The sequence below is a fragment of the Asterias rubens genome, chromosome 22 (assembly GCF_902459465.1).
Source record: "Asterias rubens chromosome 22, eAstRub1.3, whole genome shotgun sequence".
Classification (NCBI taxonomy): Eukaryota; Metazoa; Echinodermata; class Asteroidea; order Forcipulatida; family Asteriidae; genus Asterias; species Asterias rubens.
Window position 1 is genome coordinate 6,419,167 of NC_047083.1, and position 19,223 is coordinate 6,438,389.

Consider the following 19,223-nt stretch of genomic DNA (forward strand, 5'->3'; position numbering starts at 1 on the left):
GGCAACCCAAAACCCTCTTCGCTCTGCTCCTCAAATACTTTTGTGTGATTATTTTTTTCGCAATACTGTCGTAGACGCTCCACTCGTTCACCACACGAATTACTTGTGGACGCCGCCATGACAGCTGCGAGCTCGTGCAAAACAGTCGACTAAGCACAGCACTAAAATCGACTACTTTCGCTTGCTGTGCGCAGGTATGGCATGACGCAATACTATCGTATTTGGTTATCTGGAACTTTTAGCACGCCGGACATCTAAGACCGCCATACCGGCAAGACGGATAATTAGCGCTTACAATAGAGGGTGGGTTTGTGTGTTGTCGGTTTTCACGTTATAGTAGGACCATAGTTTTGCCATTTCTATTTGCATTCAAATCTTTTTTTAAAATCAAATATTGCCAAAATTAGGCTCTGTGTGTTCTTTGAACTCTCATTGAGCTTGAGGTGGGTCCAGAAAAATCGCTCTGCAAACTCAAAATTGTTAAAAAGTTATAAATTTTTACTGCAAAATTCAGATCCCAACCACACCATTTTACTGTTACAACAATTATGCACAAGGATGTGTAGAGCGGCGATCCGTGATTTGTGTACCAAACAAGCCCCTCCAGCAGGGAACAGTGCAGCTCGCACAGGGTACCAGTCAGTACACTTTTTGCAAATGCAGCAAAGAGCCGTAAGAGAGACAATAGCGGAACAAACCTCAATAGTTCTAGGACTAGATAAGACCTATAATATATCCTTCTGTTAAAGAGAAATGCACTTATTCTTGTGAACTTTCATTTCAGTAAGAATGGTTCGTAAAAAGATTGACAATCGCATCCGTGTGCTGATAGAGAATGGAGTAACTCTTGGCCATCGATCGATGTTTGTTGTTGTTGGAGACCATGGCAAGGACCAGGTAGGTGTAGGTCTCTAGTCCCATTGTGCTTTGTGTATCAAAGTGAAAAAAATAACAATGATATTGACATTTGAGGCGTGTCATTCTAGAGCGATCAAGCGCACTGGATTCAATCTCTGGTGTTTCTGATCAGCAGAGTGTGGGTTCAAGTCCTGGTCGTGACTCTTGTGTCCTAGTTAAATAATCAAGACACTCGACCATGATTGATTTGTCGTTCGTTTGGGACGTAAAGCCAGTGGACCATGTAATGTGTAACACACATAAAGGAACCCAGTGCACTTAGTGTAAAGAGAAGTCGAAACTTTTGGTTGGTATTTGTAAACCACTTTTAGGGAATGTTTTAATCCATCACTTGTAGTTTGAGACAAGTTTACAAGTACATTATGAAGAAATTACTATTAAGATAACAAGATGCATCTACAATTATCTTTAAAATGAGGTTAATGCCATAATTACCATGATTATTGTTGATACGACTTTTTTGCACTGACTATGTATATACATATATACATACACTTCGTTTAAGATTGGTCAATATGTCGCGTAGAGTGTTGAAAATACTTTTGTTTGTACTAACCTGGACCCCATGCAGGTAATGGGAAAGATATGACTCGGTTACTGGAACCACATTAACGCATTAATCCCATCATTTATTGTTAATGACCAGAACATTATCTTATTACATGTTTTATTTACTTTTTGGAAAAAATATTAACTTGTACAGTTTATTTGTACAAAAATACATCACCTCTTGTACATATATTGAATCAATTTAATCGAAAATGTGACATAGTACACTTTTATTGGTAATTGTCAAAGACCAGTATTGTGTATCTCAACATGCATACACGTAAAATAACAAATCTGTGAAAATGTTGTCTCATTTGGTCGTCGAAATTGCCAGAGAACAATGAAAGAAAAACACCCTTGTTGGACAAATTTGTGTGCTTTCAGATGCCTAAAAAGGCTTCAGGCCTGAAGTCTTTTAATGCTAAAGTCAGAAATTACCTTGTTATCAAACACTACGGTACTTCAGAGGGAGCCGTTTCTCACAATATTTTATACTATCAATAGCTCTCCATCGCTTCCTACCAAGTAAGTTGTTATGATAACAATTATTTTGAGTAATAACCAATAGTGTCCATTGCCTTTAGGAATGCCATGATTGGATGGTTGATGTAACAATGAATTGTGTTTAATTTAATTAAGGTTGTGATCCTTCATCACATGTTATCCAAAGCTGTGGTGAAGGCGAGACCCTCAGTTCTCTGGTGCTACAAGAAAGAACTAGGCTTCAGTAGGTAAGTACAACGATCACTGCTGTTAAACAATAGGGTACTACATGTAGTTGTAACACAACATAAGTTATCACACAAGCGCGAGTTGGATACGAAAAAATATAGCGCTTCTGCATCCCATGGAAGCAGACGCGCTATATTTGTTCACATTCCACGAGCGCGCATGTTATAACAAATTTATCTTCCAGTTTCATGTACGTCAACGCGCAAAGTTTCAAATTTCAGAACATTATTTTGCGACAAAGCGAACAAAGTTTAGAGCGTAATTTTTGCACTGTCTCTACATGGAGCGTGACCCATTGACAATCACAATACACACTGTGTAATAAAAACAGAGGAAGTAGGACATAAAACAGAGGAAGTAGTATATTGTTTTTATCCCCCTAGTAGTTCTAGGTGGATTTGCGCGTACTGGAAGATAAAACATAGGCCTAATGTCCACAGATGTACATTCTTACTTGGTGTGTGTGAAGATAATGATGGTACATGTACATGTACGTAGAAAGCATCCCTTAAAATATCACTTGCTGAGGTGCTGTAGTTTTTAAGAAATGAGTAAAACAAGTCACAAAATAATTTTCGTCGCAGTGAGTCGAAATTTATTTTTGTATTTAACCGTAAAATACCATAACTGGTTAATATGTTTTTACATGACTGAGGCTAAATAGTTCCATTGAGCATGTTGAGTGATTACCAAATGTATACCTTCCCTTTGATACAGCCATCGTAAGAAGCGCATGAAGAATCTACAGAAGAAACTGAAGAGTGGTACCATAGATGTAAATGAAGATGACCCGTTTGAATTATTCATTGCCGCTACTAACATCAGATACTGTTACTACTCAGAGACCCATAAGATCCTAGGAAACACATATGGCATGTGTGTACTACAGGTAATATAATGTTTAAACCTTGATGATGGGCTGTAAGATTTATTAATAAATACCTTGGACGGTTTCAAGTCTCTGATTGGTCAAAACCCGGTCACGTGTGGGAGTGTTAACGGTGGTATAAAGACCGGCTTTGGAAAATAGCGAATAAGTGGCCCTTGTTCTTGGCCTACATTACATTGCCCTTGGTCCTAGCGTACATTGCCCTTGTTCTTGGCCTACATTGCCCTTGGTCTCTGCTGGCCCTGGTCTTGGCCTTTGATGCCCCTGGTTTTGTCCTCAATTGCTTTTGGTTGTAGCCTCCATTGCCACTTTCACCATCTCTTCAGATTTTCCAGGGACTTTTAAAGACTCAAACTGGTTGAATTTTTCCTTTCTAACAACTGCTTTTAGTATATCATACAGTACTGATATCCTGCATATATTTTCATTACCTTATCTTGTGTGTCGCACATCGAGTCTACTGCATTGTGAGCCATATAAATGTCTTCTATTATAATTACTATTGTTATTGATCTAAGCCTCGGGCAAGAATAGGCTATCACTATTCCCCTTCATTCCTCATTCGGTGTAACATTACCAAAAAATGAGTCAACTTGGATGCTAAAAGGGCCAACATTACCTCCATTTGGAGACTTAAACCAAGTCAATGCTCTCTGTAGACGTTTCTTACAATGTATAATAAAAATAATTGTGTTCTTTTCATGTAGGATTTTGAAGCTATGACCCCTAACCTGTTGGCCCGTACCATTGAGACAGTAGAGGGGGGTGGGATTGTAGTAATTCTTCTACGTAGTATGTCATCTCTGAAGCAGCTGTATACACTATCCATGGATGTACATTCTCGCTATCGCACTGAGGCGCATCAAGATGTTGTGGGCAGATTTAATGAAAGGTAAATGAAGAACCCAACACTGAGGAAGGCATACAAGAAAGCTCAATTAAAGGCACTGGATGTGTTTGGTAATTTTCAAAGACTGGTATTCTCACTGTAGTATCCCAACATATGCATAAAATAACAAACCTGTGAAAATTGGGCTCAATTGGTCATTGAATTTGAAAGAGAATAATGAAGAAAAAAAACACACCATTATTTGAGTGAGAAATTACCTCTTTCTCAAAAACTATGTTTTAACTATCATCAGCTCCCCAATGTTTGTTACCAAGTAAGTTTTTATGCTAACAATTATTTTCAGTAATTACCAATAGTGTCCAGTCCAATGATAACAACATGAATATCTGGTTTTGGAGGTTGTACAACAATCTTTGGTGAAAGGGAGGTTTTGAGCAAGAATTCCAGTTCCTTTTGTGCCATTTTCTATAGGTAAAATAAATTGTCCTATGTGTTACATGTAACACATCACATGCTGTGGCCTTGTACCACACAGAGTGATATAGGCTTGCTATCAAACGGGCGCACCAAAGGGACAATTTGAAAATCCTTATCAAGACTCCAGTCTATGTCCTTGAATAAAGCCTAATTGATACAAGACGATGTTTGACGTTATTTGTGGAGTTTGTGATCATGTAATAATAGGAGATAAAAAACTGGGTACGTAGTTGGTACAATGTAGGTACCAACCACTTGAGATCTTCTGAACCCCTATAAATAAGCTCACACTTCTCTCAATTATCTCTTCAGTCTCCTGACGATGACTAGAGCAAGCTAGTCAAAACTTTGAGACCAATTCAAGAACTGACTCTGCGTTAGTGCAGTTAATTACGATCCTTTCAAGCCAATTTTGTATACCTTCCACCTGGGTAGTAGTTAAACAGCAGGACAATTCTTTTCAGAACTGAGAAGTCTTCCGAACATCCGATAAATCTAGTCCACGGTAGTAGAATAAAGAAAGACAGTTGTCTAAGAACAAACTCTACCTGGCAAGTAGATACACACATGGTGTTACCGCAAACCAAATATAAAGCAAGACAGTTGTTACGAACAAACTCTACCTGGCAAGTAGATACACACATGGTGTTAACGCAAACCAAATATAAAGCAAGACAGTTCTCTAAGAACAAACTCTACCTGGCAAGTAGATACACACATGGTGTTACCGTAAACCAAGTATACACTTGAGATCTCTTCTTGAAAAATACATATATCTGTTCTCAGAAGATCCAGAGTGGAGTTCAGGTTGAGTCATGATATTTTGAGCAATGAACTCGCTTGGTCATCAGGGGTCAATTTCACAAAAAGTTAGGACTAGTCCTAACTTGGGACTAGTCCTAGGAGATGTTAAAAAGGAGATGTTAAGGCACTGGACACTATTGGTAATTAACCAAAATAATTATTAGCATAAAAACATTCTTGGTATACAAGCAATCAAGAGCTGTTGATAGTATAAACCATTGTGAGAAACGGCTCCCTCTGACATGGTCTGAAGTAACGTAGTTTTTGAGAAAGAAGTAATTACTCACTAAATTAATTGAATTGAATTTGAGACCTCAGTTCAAATTTTCACTGGTTTTTTTTATGCATCGTTTGAGATACACCAAGTGTAAAGACTGGTCTTTGACAGTTACCAATAGTGTCCAGTGCCATTAAGGAGTAAATTGTCCTCACTTGAGATAAGACTAGTCTTAACTCTCTGTGAAATGGACCCCAGGAAGTTAATGTGTTAAAGTTCCATGTACATTTGATGATATCGCTGCAGGTTTTTGCTGTCTCTAGCTACATGTAAGCGTTGTATGGTCATAGATGACAAGCTGAGTATTCTACCTCTATCATCACACATCCTAGCCATCAAACCAGTACCTCCAAAAACAATGGTAAGTCAAACTATAAGACTTTTTCATGCTGCCTCCGTCTTGGTCATGTTCCTGGTATCGAATAACAATTAAGAATGCAAAAATCATTTTGCAAACAGGAACCAGACTATTTTGTTTTTCCAGCCTCGGTTTGGTAACATTGATATCAATTGGAGAAATTCAAAATGGCTGTACCATGATAAAGGTCTAAACCTGTTGAATGATTCATCAAACACATCATAAGTACTTTTTTTACAGATTATTTGAAATCCTGAACTTTTATGGATGAATTTGTTTTACTTACCAGGAAAATCCTTCTGTGTAGTTTACTGTAAGTACATGTAGGTTGGTTTATATACATGTAACACCCAAGCAGATCCTCGTCATTTGATTGGGAGGATTGTCCATCACGTGACCGCAAATAGACGTACCATTACTGCACAGCAGATACTACATTATGGCGCCCACGTTTCTCACAGTACGCAGCAGTGCAGAATGTACTTATTATTCACTGTTTATTAAAACAAGCCAACTACGCTCCGCCTTTAGATTTTGTTCACAGGACTTGGGTAAGGGTAAGTTCCAAATATACACTGCTAACACACTGGTTGTTTGGGTTAAAAAAGGAAACTAATAGGCCCGCCTTGTTGAAAACTCATGAAAATATTTACACCATGGCACCCTTAAACATTCATTATTTGTATAATATTTCATGTTTTACATTTTCGCATGATATATAACAATTTCAGGAGGACAGTCTGAGTCCAAGTGATGCTGAACTTAAAGATCTTAAAGCAAGCCTCCAAGACACACAACCTGTGGGATCATTAGTGAACTGTACCAAGACAGTTGATCAAGCCAAGGCAGTCTTAAAGTTTGTTGAAGCGATATCAGAGAAGACTCTACGCAGTACTTTATGCATGACTGCAGCCAGAGGCAGAGGAAAGTCAGCTGCCCTTGGTATTGCCATGGCAACAGCTGTAGCATTTGGGTAAGTATTGCCATTCAAAGGCTCTGGACACCTCAAGTAGTTACTTAAAATAATTGTTAGCAAAGAAACTTACTTTGTAAAAAGCAATGAAGAGCTGTTGATAGTGAAAATGGCTCGCTCCGAAGTAACATGGCTCTCTCAAATATGAAGCATTGATAAGCCATCTTAAAGCACACAAATGTGTGCAACAAGGGTGTTTTTCAATCATTATTCCCTTACAAATGCGATGACCATCTGAGGCAAAATTTTCACAGCTTATTTATTTTATGCATATGTTTGGATACACCAATTGAGGATACTGTTCTTTGTCAATTACCAAACGTGTACAGTGCCTTTCATTAGTCATTTGTGCCATTATTTGAATGAAGAAAAACATTGTCCATATTCAGAGCTTCAATAAACCAATGCATATTCAATCTGTGGCCAATGTAAATCCTGAAACTTTCTCAACATCCTAGAAAGATAATAAATAATAATAATAAGGAACATTTATATTGCGTATGTATCCACCTAATAAGGTGCTCAAAGCGCCTGAAAAGAAGAAAACAGAAACAAATCAACAGAAGGAAGAGGGAACATCGGGAAAACAAAAGAAAGAAACTACTGAAAAGATACAACAGAAAAGATACAACACAGACGAGTTATAACGCGTAATTACATGTATGTTATCAAGCACACAAGTAATACCTATTGGATGTACCTATCTACTTGATGGCCTTACAATTTCGTTTTGTACTACAGTGACGTCCTGGACATCAGGGTACATTTCTGGGGCGGAAAATTTTTGAAGCTTCATAACTCAAATCTTACCTGCAAGAAACCACTAATTTCAACAGATTCACATTCCATGGCAGCATATGTTTTTCTGCGGTGGGTTTTGATCGTCATATATTCTTCACAAATCCGTAATTTTCATGAAATAATGCAGCTCCCAACGTTAAGGAATTCCCATTTTTGTTTGTACTCTCACAGTCTGCCGTGTGTACGCAAGACGCACGACGCGCAAATTTTGAATTGTGTTGTTGACTCTGTTCCAAGAATTCATGCGTCTAAGCTTGCATCATGCTCATGCACGCGAATGTATACGCGTACGCACGACAACAGACAACACTGTGAGAAAACGATCAAAACAGGATTTTTTTTACGTTGGAAGCTGCATTATTTCACAAAAATGACGGATTTGCGAGGAAAATATGAGGACCAAAACCCACCGCAGAAAAATGTATGCCGCCATAGAATGTGAATCTGTTGAAATTAGTGGCTTGTTGCAGGTAAGATTTAAGTTATGAAGCTGTGAAATTTTTCCGCCCCAGAAACGGGCCTCAATAGTTAGGACTCTGTTCCTGTGTACAGAGAAAGAGTCCTATATAGGGCTAGTTGATGAAAAGCAATTATGGTTAAAGTGTCTTGCTCAATGACACAGATGCCTGGATGGGATTCAACCCGAACAAGATATGAATTTTGACATCACGAATTTGCAATGAATAATTTGCATCGAAAAGAAATGTGCTCAACTCCTCCAAAACATTCGCAGCAAAAAAACAACTGTGTGACGCAACAGCTTGCGTTGCATTCGCAGAAAGTATGAAGTGGGCTAAAAGGCCTGGTCAAACAGGCCCAGATATCGAGAACAGAACGATTATCAATACACGCCCTCGATTGGTTGAATAAGCATGGGCGTATTCTGTTCGGAGCAATTCAACCAATAGAATGCCTTCTCTTTGCATTGTTATTGTTATCGTTCTCGTTATCGCTGCAGTGGAACCGGGCCTTTAGTCTTTTACATTTCATACATGTTTGAAGATAAATAATGGAATGGTTCTTGTTGATATTGACAGGTATTCCAATATTTTTGTGACTGCACCAAGTCCTGAGAACTTGAGAACACTTTTTGAGTTCATCTTCAAAGGCTTTGATGCTCTGGACTATCAGGTATGTGTGGAACTTATATCTAATACATGTAGATGGGTTGTAATATGCGTCATTGACCACCATCTTAGATGTATTAACAATGGAAAAGTGAATGATATGAATTATCCTTGGTTTGAAGTGATCAGCAACAACACCTACACACTGACATGCGGTTTATTTATAAAAGCACGCTCATGGCCCTGTCTATTTACTGCCAGTGCTGGCAACATTCAAATAATTTGCAATCATATTTTAAAACAGAGCGGTTGTTAATAATAATAATAATAATAATAATAATAGATTTGTATATAGCATTTTATCACAGCGCTTCTTACATTATTTGCATCCCTGTGGAGACATCTTTTGTTCTTTCCATTGTCCACTGTACTGTAGATCTTCCCATAGACTTTGTACACAAAACTTCTTGTGGAGCACCCCGGTCTGTAGAATTTCCCTATGGAGTCCTTTTATTTTCCCTTTTTTGTTTTGTCCTCGGTCTCCATAAGGTAGTGAAAATGAAAACACTAGGCCTACATTCCTTAAACCACCTCAGCTCCCTAGGGAGTATACAGCCAGTGCTGCGAGTTACCGTGCTCCAAGCTAATCATTCATATAAACCATAGGTATAAATTGTTTTTTCTAAATGGCCTGATGCCATCCGATCGTCCCGAAGTGTCGCAATGCGCTGTTTCGTCCTCCATTCAATTTCCACAGGATTTGCAAAATGACAAATAATTTACCCTGTTTGAACTGCTTACACACTGCTGTACTTAGTACCAAGTAAGTTTTTATTGGCATTAATTTCAGAGTCATTACAAAATGTAAACATACCTTTTAAAAAGACACTGATGTCTGAAAATCAGCAAGATAAACATTTACATGTACATGTAGGGCTAAAATATACCAATATTGATTGCTTCAGGTGCTATGGTTAAAACTACGACTCCCTAGGTGTTCTATTTCCCGGAGGCTCAGCCGATGGAAAATGGAATGGTCTAGGGATCACCGAGGGAGTCGGACTTTTAGTCATAGCACAAGTTAAGCAGTCAATATTCGTTTTATAACATCCCAACAGACTATTAATCGTCCTCGTACATGTACTGTTCGTATGCACGTTTCAGATACACAGATGCACAACTGATTGGGTTCAAGGTGGGTAAAGACGTCTGGGTACTGCACGCAGTGTGATAGTCGTCTTACTATCACATGGCAAACCATGCACTATCACACGGACATAGTGCAAACTCAGACAATGTATCATGTGACGCGCTCTAAACCAATGGAAAAGCAGAATATTTGTAAGGGGTGTTATAATACATTTTATTTGTGTCATATGGTGTATAGGAGCATCTAGATTATGAGTTAGTTCAGTCTACCAATCCGGAGTTTAATAAAGCAGTCATCAGAGTCAACATATACAGAGAGCATAGACAGACAATACAGGTCAGTACCAACATGGGATTCAAAACTCCATTACTGTTATTTATTTATTTATTTATTTATTTAGTTATTTTATTTATTTCCTTTATTTACCCAGGGTGAAACAAATTTGGGTTTCCATTTGGGCCCTGTATGTGTTTACTTGTTACCATCAAGCTATCACAAACCGGGAAAACCCATTGATCATGTTGATTAAAAAAAATCAAACAAAAAGGTAGGGGACTGCATTTCTGCTAGGGATGTTGTACATGTACATGTATGTTCTCAGTTGCATTCTTAATGCCATGTTTATTAATTTCGTTTCAGTTTGAATATCAACCTTTACTCTTTATCTAGTAGTGATATAATGCGTATTATTTATAGTACATCCATCCAGGTGATGCAGCTAAGCTAGGTCAAGCTGAGCTCTTAGTTATTGATGAAGCAGCATCTAAACCTTTACTCTTTATCTAGTAGTGATATAATGCGTATTATTTATAGTACATCCATCCAGGTGATGCAGCTAAGCTTGGTCAAGCTGAGCTCTTAGTAATTGATGAAGCAGCATCTAAACCTTTACTCTTTATCTAGTAGTGATATAATGCGTATTATTTATAGTACATCCATCCAGGTGATGCAGCTAAGCTTGGTCAAGCTGAGCTCTTAGTAATTGATGAAACAGCATCTAAACCTTTACTCTTTATCTAGTAGTGATATAATGCGTATTATTTATAGTACATCCATCCAGGTGATGCAGCTAAGCTTGGTCAAGCTGAGCTCTTAGTAATTGATGAAGCAGCAGCGATTCCTCTTCCCCTGGTTAAGGAGCTCCTTGGACCGTATCTCGTCTTCATGTCATCAACTGTTAATGGGTAATCATGCAAATTTGATGTATTTCTGCTCTGTTAGCATCTCAGGAATGGACCCTTCCCATGAATTATGCTAATTGCATTCATGCATGCAAACAGACCCTGTTGGCTGGCAAATGTCAGAGTTGTGCACTAAGCAGACGCACAATTGCGACTGCTTCACGCAGCCATTAGCCGTGCACAAAGCAGTGCGATGCTCCCTCAGTTTGCCAACCAAATTGTTAGTGCGCAGGCTCTATGTGCAACTATCTTATTTCATGGGAAGGGTCTTTTAATACATGGGAGTTGAGGCTTTGCTGAGGTAGATGTATATCAATTTATCTTCCAGTACGCGCTAATCCACCAATCAGATGATCGAACTTCTAGGGGGATAAAAATATATATGCTACGACCTCTGTTTTATATCCTACTTTCTCTGTTTTTATTACACAGTGCGTATTGTGAAATGTCATTTTGTCATGCTCCGTATACGGACAGTGCAAAAATTACATTCTAAACTTTGTGCGCGTGAAATAACGCTCTGAAGTTTTAAATTTTGCACGTTGCAAGCATAGATATAGAATTAAATAAGTAGATTGGCCGCGCGTACATATGCGCCATTACCTGTGTAGAAAATAAAATTGTTCGCCATGGACACGGTAAAAATTTTACGTTCGAAAGGCGACGCGCAAAAATGAACACGGGAGATAGGCCTTTGACGCGCTAAATGTCACATGCTGACGGCAAAAAGTCACGTGCTGACGGCAACGCACAGAAAATGTACACGGGAGATAGGCAATGGCAGCCCCCATGCCAGAACCCGCGTATGTACGCGCGGCCGATCTAGTTATTCTATTCTATATCTATGGTTGCAAGTGAGACTGGAAGATAAATTCGTTATCACACGCGCGGTCGTGAAATACGAAAAAATATAGCGCTTCTGCGTCCCATATCCAACGAGGCCGAACGCAGAAGCGCTATATTTTTCCGTATTCCACTCGCGCTTGTGTGATAACTTATAATATATTTGGTTTGCAGTATCACCATGTTTGTAATTACTTGCCAGGTACAGATTATGTTCTTTTGAGATGTTGTCTGGCTTGATATTCAACCACCGGGGAGTAGAATGGAAATCAGGAGACTTTTCAGTTCTTAAATGAACTGTCCTACCACCCTCCTCCACTGCAAATCCCTCAGCCTACTGACATGCCCCACTACACGGCATTCTCACACAATTGACAACCAACACATTAGCCCTGAGCCAACCAGTTATAAACTAATTAAAAGTGATTTTCTTTGGGGAACGTTTAACCAGTTTATGGCTTTGTTTTACTCCAGGTACGAGGGAACAGGACGGTCTCTTTCACTTAAGCTGATTCAGCAACTCCGTCAGCAGAATGCAACATTTGGCGCTAGTGGAAAGACAAACAGTGGAAACAGTCACACAGATGCTGGATCCTCAGCTGCAGGTAACATTCTGGAAGCTCAGAAACCTTCACTTAGGATTTCAATCCATTGGTCTGGGACAGTATGAAATAAGATTAAAAATTAAGATCAACAATATTTATTTTTGTGATAAAAACATTGCACTAGGCAGAAAGAAATTCTTAATTCTGCTGGTCTTGAAACGTAGTTGTCGGACCCTGCTTGAGTTATTTTGGGTAGTTTGAGGCTCAGAGATGATGGCTAGTATTATTAAATCAATTGCCCTGCCAGTGAAGGATGAGCTTATTGACCTTATTGAATAACCCCTTTGCTGCTATGAAAGTCGCCATCTTGTAGGTCAAACCGTATGCGCGTCTACACGCGTACAACAAAGAAGCATGCAGCACTCCCGGTTTGATTTCTACGCCACAAGCACGCACACACACACGCACACGCTCGCAGATGCCATCTTGTAGGGCAAATATTTGAACGGTGACATCATATTCAATACGGTCTATTGTACATGTTGGTAGAGTGTATTGAAGAAAAGAATGGTACAAAATAAAAGTGGACAGATAGACATCACAATACATTACAGGACAAAAGGTGGAAACGGCTGGAAGATACACAATGTTTAAACTATGATATGATAAAGGAAGGTATACGTTTTGTAATCACTCTTGATATTTATGGCAATCAAAAATTATTAAGTTAGAGAGTACAGCGGCTTTCGATAGTATAACAACTTTTTGAGAATCATTTAACTTGGAAGTAATGTGGTTATGTAAAAGTATTCCAACATGTTGTTGAATTTGTTGGAAACAAAACAACCACTCATGGGAGGTATTTTAACTAATTGAAAGTTTGCAGAAAATGTTGAATGCCAACCAGCTCGATTAGTTGGAAAGATCCATGTTCACACCTCTGTGGTTGTATTAGTTGGAAAGATCCATGTTCACACCTCTGTGGTTGTATTAGTTGGAAAGATCCATGTTCACACCTCTGTGGTTGTATTAGTTGGAAAGATCCATGTTCACACCTCTGTGGTTGTATTAGTTGGAAAGATCCACGTTCACACCTCTGTGGTTGTATTAGTTGGAAAGATCCATGTTCACACCTCTGTGTTTGTATTAGTTGGAAAGATCCACGTTCACACCTCTGTGGTTGTATTTGTAATTTTGTACAAAATGTATCTTTGTAGGTCGTGTACTGCATGATGTCAGCCTAGATGAATCGATACGTTATTTAGTAGGAGATGAGCTAGAGCAATGGTTGAATGGGTTACTATGTCTAGATGTAACTAATATATTATTATTATTGTTATCTTTGTAGGTCGTGTGCTGCATGAAGTTAGCCTAGATGAATCGATACGTTATTCAGTAGGAGATGAGCTAGAGCAATGGTTGAATGGGTTACTATGTCTAGATGTAACTAATGTGCCTCGTATATCATCAGGATGCCCTCTGCCTCAAGACTGTGACTTATATCCTTTGTATATCAAAAGCCGCGTTCGCATTGGACGTTTGGGTCTGGTAACTTCCCGGGCCAGTAAGTTAACTTACCGGCCCGGTAAATTAAAGGCAGTGGACACTATTGGTAATTACTCAAAATAATTATTAGCATGAAACCTTTCTTGGTGAGTTATGGGGAGAGGTTGATGGTATAAAACATTGTGAGAAATGGCTCCCTCTGAAGTGACAAAAACGCACACAACTTCGTGTGAGAAGGGTGTTTTTTTCTTCTTTCATTATTATCTCGCAACTTCAACGACCAGTTGAGCTCAAATTTTCACAGGTTTGCTGCTTTATGTTTATGTTTATGTTGAGATACACCAATAGTGTCCGGTAATTTACCAGGGGCCTTTTTCTAACCTCGGCTTGGGCTCTGGCACGGTATTGGGCTCCGCGCGTTGCTTACCCAGTAGAAACACAGCTGCGCATTTATAACCTATATTTTTGGAGCAGTGTGTATTGCACGCGAACTGGTGTGAACATCAGTGGACCTTTTAGAAAGAAGTCACATGACAGTATTCCTAAGTTACTGGACTGGTGCATTACCGCAGCTCGAATTGACCTGTTAAGTTAACAGTGCCGTTGCGGTAACTTACCACCCGAATCGACCTGTTAAGTTAACAGTGCCGTTGCGGTAACTTACCACCCCAGGGTCCCGGTAACTAACCACCCCGGTAAGTTTCCGGCTGTTGGCACTTGGACTTAATATCGGTAAGTTAACAGTTTGCAGCGGTAAGTTAACCATTTTAAGTCCAATGCGAACACAGCTAAACAACATTTGGTCAAAGGAAACTTAAAGGGTCTTGTTTTTTTTTGTAGGACACAAAACACAATGTCCACAGATTTACGTTAAGCTAACACCGTTGGAAGATGATGATAGTAGAAAGCTTACCTTAAAATATTACTAGCTGAGGTGCTGTAGTTTTTGAGAAATGAGTAAAACAAGTCACTAACTCTGCACCTAAATCCCCAAACATTTATCTGTTGTTAGGATTATTTGTTGATATTTTAAAATTGAAGTCAGTGTTATTCCTGAATGCAGTACACATATTACATCAATCGAGATACACTGTTTAGTTATCATAAAGCATCAGAGTTATTTCTACAGCGTCTGATGGCTATCTATGTGGCTGCACATTACAAGGTAATTATCAAATAAAAACTCTTATAAATGCCACAATGTCTCACTGTTTGATGACTAAAACAAGCTAGTCGAAATGTTGAGACCAATTCAAGAACTGACTCAGCGGTAGTGCAGTTAATTACGATCCTATAAGCTAAAGTAGTAGTCCCAATCAATTTTATATACCTTCCGCCCGGGTAGTAGTTTAGAAGCAGGACAGTTCTCTCTGCAGAACTGAGAAGTCTCCCGAACATCCGACAAATCTACTCCGCAGTAGTAGAATAAAGAAAGACAGGTTTTCTACGATTAAACTCTACCTGGCAAGTAGATACACTTGTGGTGTTACCGCATACCAAATATATAATATGTCTCCTGACAATCACTTGTTAACCAAGATAGTCCAAATGTAAAGACCAACTAAGAATTTACTTCACGGCGGTGAAGTTATTAATAAGAAGTTCCTAGTGGCTGTTGACGCGAGTCCCACATGCATCGCAAAATTTTTCACTTTTCTATCTTAAATGTCAGATGTCCCAGCGTTTAAGATCATGCATGAATTTTTTAATTTTTTAAAATTATTTTTGTAATGCAAGTCGCCAGATGCCCTGAAGGCCACTTCAAGGTGTGGGCTACAATTATTTTTTTAACCCCTTCTGATGTTGTAGTTTTGAAATCAAATTAGTTCACAATGCCATCAATGGTAATTGACCCATATATCAACAAGACTTATTTTTCCCTACGGCTACAAGGTATAATTGTTCCATCTGAAATGCAAAGAGTAATAGGTTGTGTGTGCCTAAAGTGAAGGCAAAATACAAGCCTTTCTCATGAAGGGTTCTCATTGTGAAACGGTTTGCCTGAGCGATGGCACAATGAACCCACCTTGACTTCATTCATTTTTATGTACTGGCGTTTACAGAGTCATTGATTTGTTTTTTGTGCTTCTAATTGGTTATTTCTTGTAAATAATAATAATAATAATAATAATAATAATAATAATAATAATAATAATAATAATAATAAGAGGTAAAAGTAGTCCCCGTGGTGGTTGGAGCACTTGGCACCATTCCCAAAGCACTGGGGAAACATCTAGATGAAATAGGGACAAATGTGAGGGTAGATCTATTACAGAAGGCAGCGCCTTTGGGAACAGCGAGGATCCTGAGAAAGGCCCTTGAGATCTAAGGCTACGGGACGTAGCCCGGCTCGAGGAGTTACTGGCACAAAGGAAAATGAGATCTTTCTTTTGCATGCTGTGATAAAATGAAATAATAATAATAATAATAATAATAATAATAATAATAATAATAATAATAATAATAATAATAATAATAATAATAATAATAATAATAATAATAATAATAATAATAATAAGTAAAGTCCTTGGGTCGGTAAGTACGGATAATTTATCGGAAACTAACCGTCTTATTTTTGCAGGGGCAGTTGTAGTAGGGGAAAAGTTAGGGGTAGAGGTGTCTCAACAAGGGAACAGTACACCATGGTGGAAACGTCGGCTGGAGGGTCAAATTAAAGATTTGCGAAGAGATCTTAGTAGAATAGAACAAATGAATAAGGGTTTATTGAATAGTTCAGACTTAAGGAATACAGTTATGACAAAGTACAACGTCAAACGTAAGGGTGTGAGTGTTGTAATAGAGGAGATTAAGCAAAGGGTTAAGGCTAAGGCTGCAAAAGTGAAGAGGTATGACGACAGGGTTAGACAATTTCACCAGAATAGATTATTTAACACCAATCAGCGTCAGTTGTTTAAGGAATTGGATGGGAAGGCTGACAGCACGCAAGCGGTTCCGAGACCAACAGAGGCAAAAACTTTCTGGGGTGGTATTTGGGACAAACCAGTAAAACACAACCGACAAGCGGAATGGCTAACAGATGTGAAAGATGAATTGAGAGGGGTACAACAGCAAGAAGGGTTCCAGATTGACGTGGACAAGGTTAAGAGACAGATAAAGAAGGTGCCAAATTGGAAAGCCCCGGGTATGGACTATGTGCATGGGTACTGGTTGAAGAACTTCCGTAGTTTGCATGAGCGAATGGCCCTACAATTGCAAGTGTCTAGTACAGGGTAAGGTCCCATCTTGGATGACTGAGGAAAAAACAGTGCTGATCATGAAGGATGTCAAGAAAGGTAACATTGCCAGTAATTATAGACCAATCACGTGCTTACCTGTGATGTATAAACTCTTGACCAGTATGATTGCAGAAGACCTATATCGCCATATGGATGACCAGCAGTTGTTTCCAGAGGAGCAGAAAGGCTGTAAGAAGCGGTCCAGAGGTACGAAGGATCAACTTATCATCGATAAGGCTGTACTGAAGGACTGTAGGAGCAGAAAGACTAATTTGGCAATGGCGTGGATTGACTACAAGAAGGCGTATGACATGGTATCGCACACATGGATAATGGAATGTCTGGATATGGTTGGAGTGGCTGATGCAGTAAAACGTCTTTTAGGTGAGAGCATGAAGACGTGGCGAACAAATCTGACAGCCAACGATGATAATCTGGGCAAGGTATGCATAAGAAGAGGTATTTTCCAAGGTGACTCTCTGTCTCCGCTGCTGTTTGTTCTTGCGATGATGCCCCTGTCGATGATTCTAAGGAAGGTGAGTGCAGGTTATGTAATGAAGAAGGACGGATGTAAGATCAACCATCTGCTTTTTATGGACGATTTGAAGTTGTTTGCGAAGAATGAGGCCGAGATCGACTCTTTGGTGCAGACCGTCAGGATTTTCAGTGATGACATTGGGATGCAGTTTGGTCTGGAGAAATGTGCTTCAATGACCATGAAGAGGGGGAAGAGGGTACATTCCGATGGCATTGCTCTGCCAGATGGTGCACAGTTGAGGGCTTTGGGTGAGGAGGAGAGTTATCGGTATCTTGGTGTACTTGAATCGGACCATGTCCTTCACAAGGAATCAAAGGTAAGGCTGAAGGCAGAATACATCAGGCGTGTAAAGAAATGTTTGAAGTCTAAACTAAACGGGGGGAACATGATTAAGGCGATTAACACATGGGCCGTGTCTTTGATGAGGTACAGTGCGGGTATTGTCGAGTGGACTAAGGAAGATCTAGATGTCACTGACAGGAGGACAAGAAAACTAATGACCATGCATGGCATGCTACACCCGCGGTCAAATGTTAGTAGACTCTATCTTCCGAGGTCAGAGGGTGGAAGGGGGTTGCTTAGCGTGGCGGACAGTGTTAACATCGAGCGCAGAAGCTTGCATTGTCATGTCAGGAGGACCGAGGAGAGCTTGTTGAAAGTTGCACAAAGGTACACGAGGGCAGACGAAGTTGGGCCGAAAGAGTACAAGAGGGAAAGGAAGGAGGAAAGACATCAAGATTGGAGGAACAAACCACTTCATGGCCGGTTCTTGAGGTGTACTGAGGAAGTGGCCAGCAGCAAGTCATGGAATTGGTTAAAGAGTGGAGAACTAAAGAAGGAAACAGAGGGCTTGATTACTGCGGCGCAAGACCAGTCTCTAAGGACAAATGTAATGAAGGCAAGGATAGAGAAAGCAAACGTCTCTCTAATGAGTAGAATGTGCAATAAAGCAGAGGAGACTGTATTTCATATTATTAGCGAATGCAGTAAGATGGCCCAGACGGAGTACAAAGGAAGACATGACAAGCTGGCCAAGGTAATTCACTGGGATCTGTGTAAGAAGTATGGTGTCAAAGTGCTTGCGAAATGGTACGACCATGTTCCGGAGAAAGTTGTAGAGAACGACCAGGTCAAGATCCTATGGGACTTTAACATTCAGACCGATCATGTTATACAACATAGGCGTCCGGATGTTGTGCTATTAGATAAGTCGAAGAAGATGTATCATCTCATTGACATAGCGGTGCCAGGTGATATAAGGGTAGCTTCGAAGGAGATGGAAAAGATCGAGAAGTACCAGGACCTGGCCAGGGAACTTCGTAAGATTTGGCAGGTAAAGGTAAAAGTAGTCCCCGTGGTGGTTGGAGCACTTGGCACCATTCCCAAAGCACTGGGGAAACATCTAGATGAAATAGGGACAAATGTGAGGGTAGATCTATTACAGAAGGCAGCGCTTTTGGGAACAGCGAGGATCCTGAGAAAGACCCTTGAGATCTAAGGCTACGGGACGTAGCCCGGCTCGAGGAGTT

At 39.6% G+C, this 19,223-nt stretch overlaps 1 protein-coding gene across 1 annotated transcript in view; it reads left to right on the plus strand.

The window, feature by feature from the left end:
- The window catches only part of LOC117305327 (RNA cytidine acetyltransferase-like), a 35,002-nt gene that overhangs the window by 1,198 nt on the left and 14,581 nt on the right, over nt 1-19,223 (plus strand). Inside the window, exons 2-13 of the mRNA XM_033790186.1 lie at nt 785-897; nt 2,107-2,198; nt 2,917-3,088; nt 3,796-3,980; nt 5,743-5,857; nt 6,586-6,827; nt 8,666-8,759; nt 10,083-10,181; nt 10,893-11,029; nt 12,344-12,474; nt 13,763-13,913; nt 14,989-15,085. Coding sequence (XP_033646077.1) covers nt 790-897; nt 2,107-2,198; nt 2,917-3,088; nt 3,796-3,980; nt 5,743-5,857; nt 6,586-6,827; nt 8,666-8,759; nt 10,083-10,181; nt 10,893-11,029; nt 12,344-12,474; nt 13,763-13,913; nt 14,989-15,085 — 1,623 coding nt within the window. The 5' untranslated portion in view covers nt 785-789. The remainder of the gene's footprint in view (nt 1-784; nt 898-2,106; nt 2,199-2,916; nt 3,089-3,795; nt 3,981-5,742; nt 5,858-6,585; nt 6,828-8,665; nt 8,760-10,082; nt 10,182-10,892; nt 11,030-12,343; nt 12,475-13,762; nt 13,914-14,988; nt 15,086-19,223) is intronic.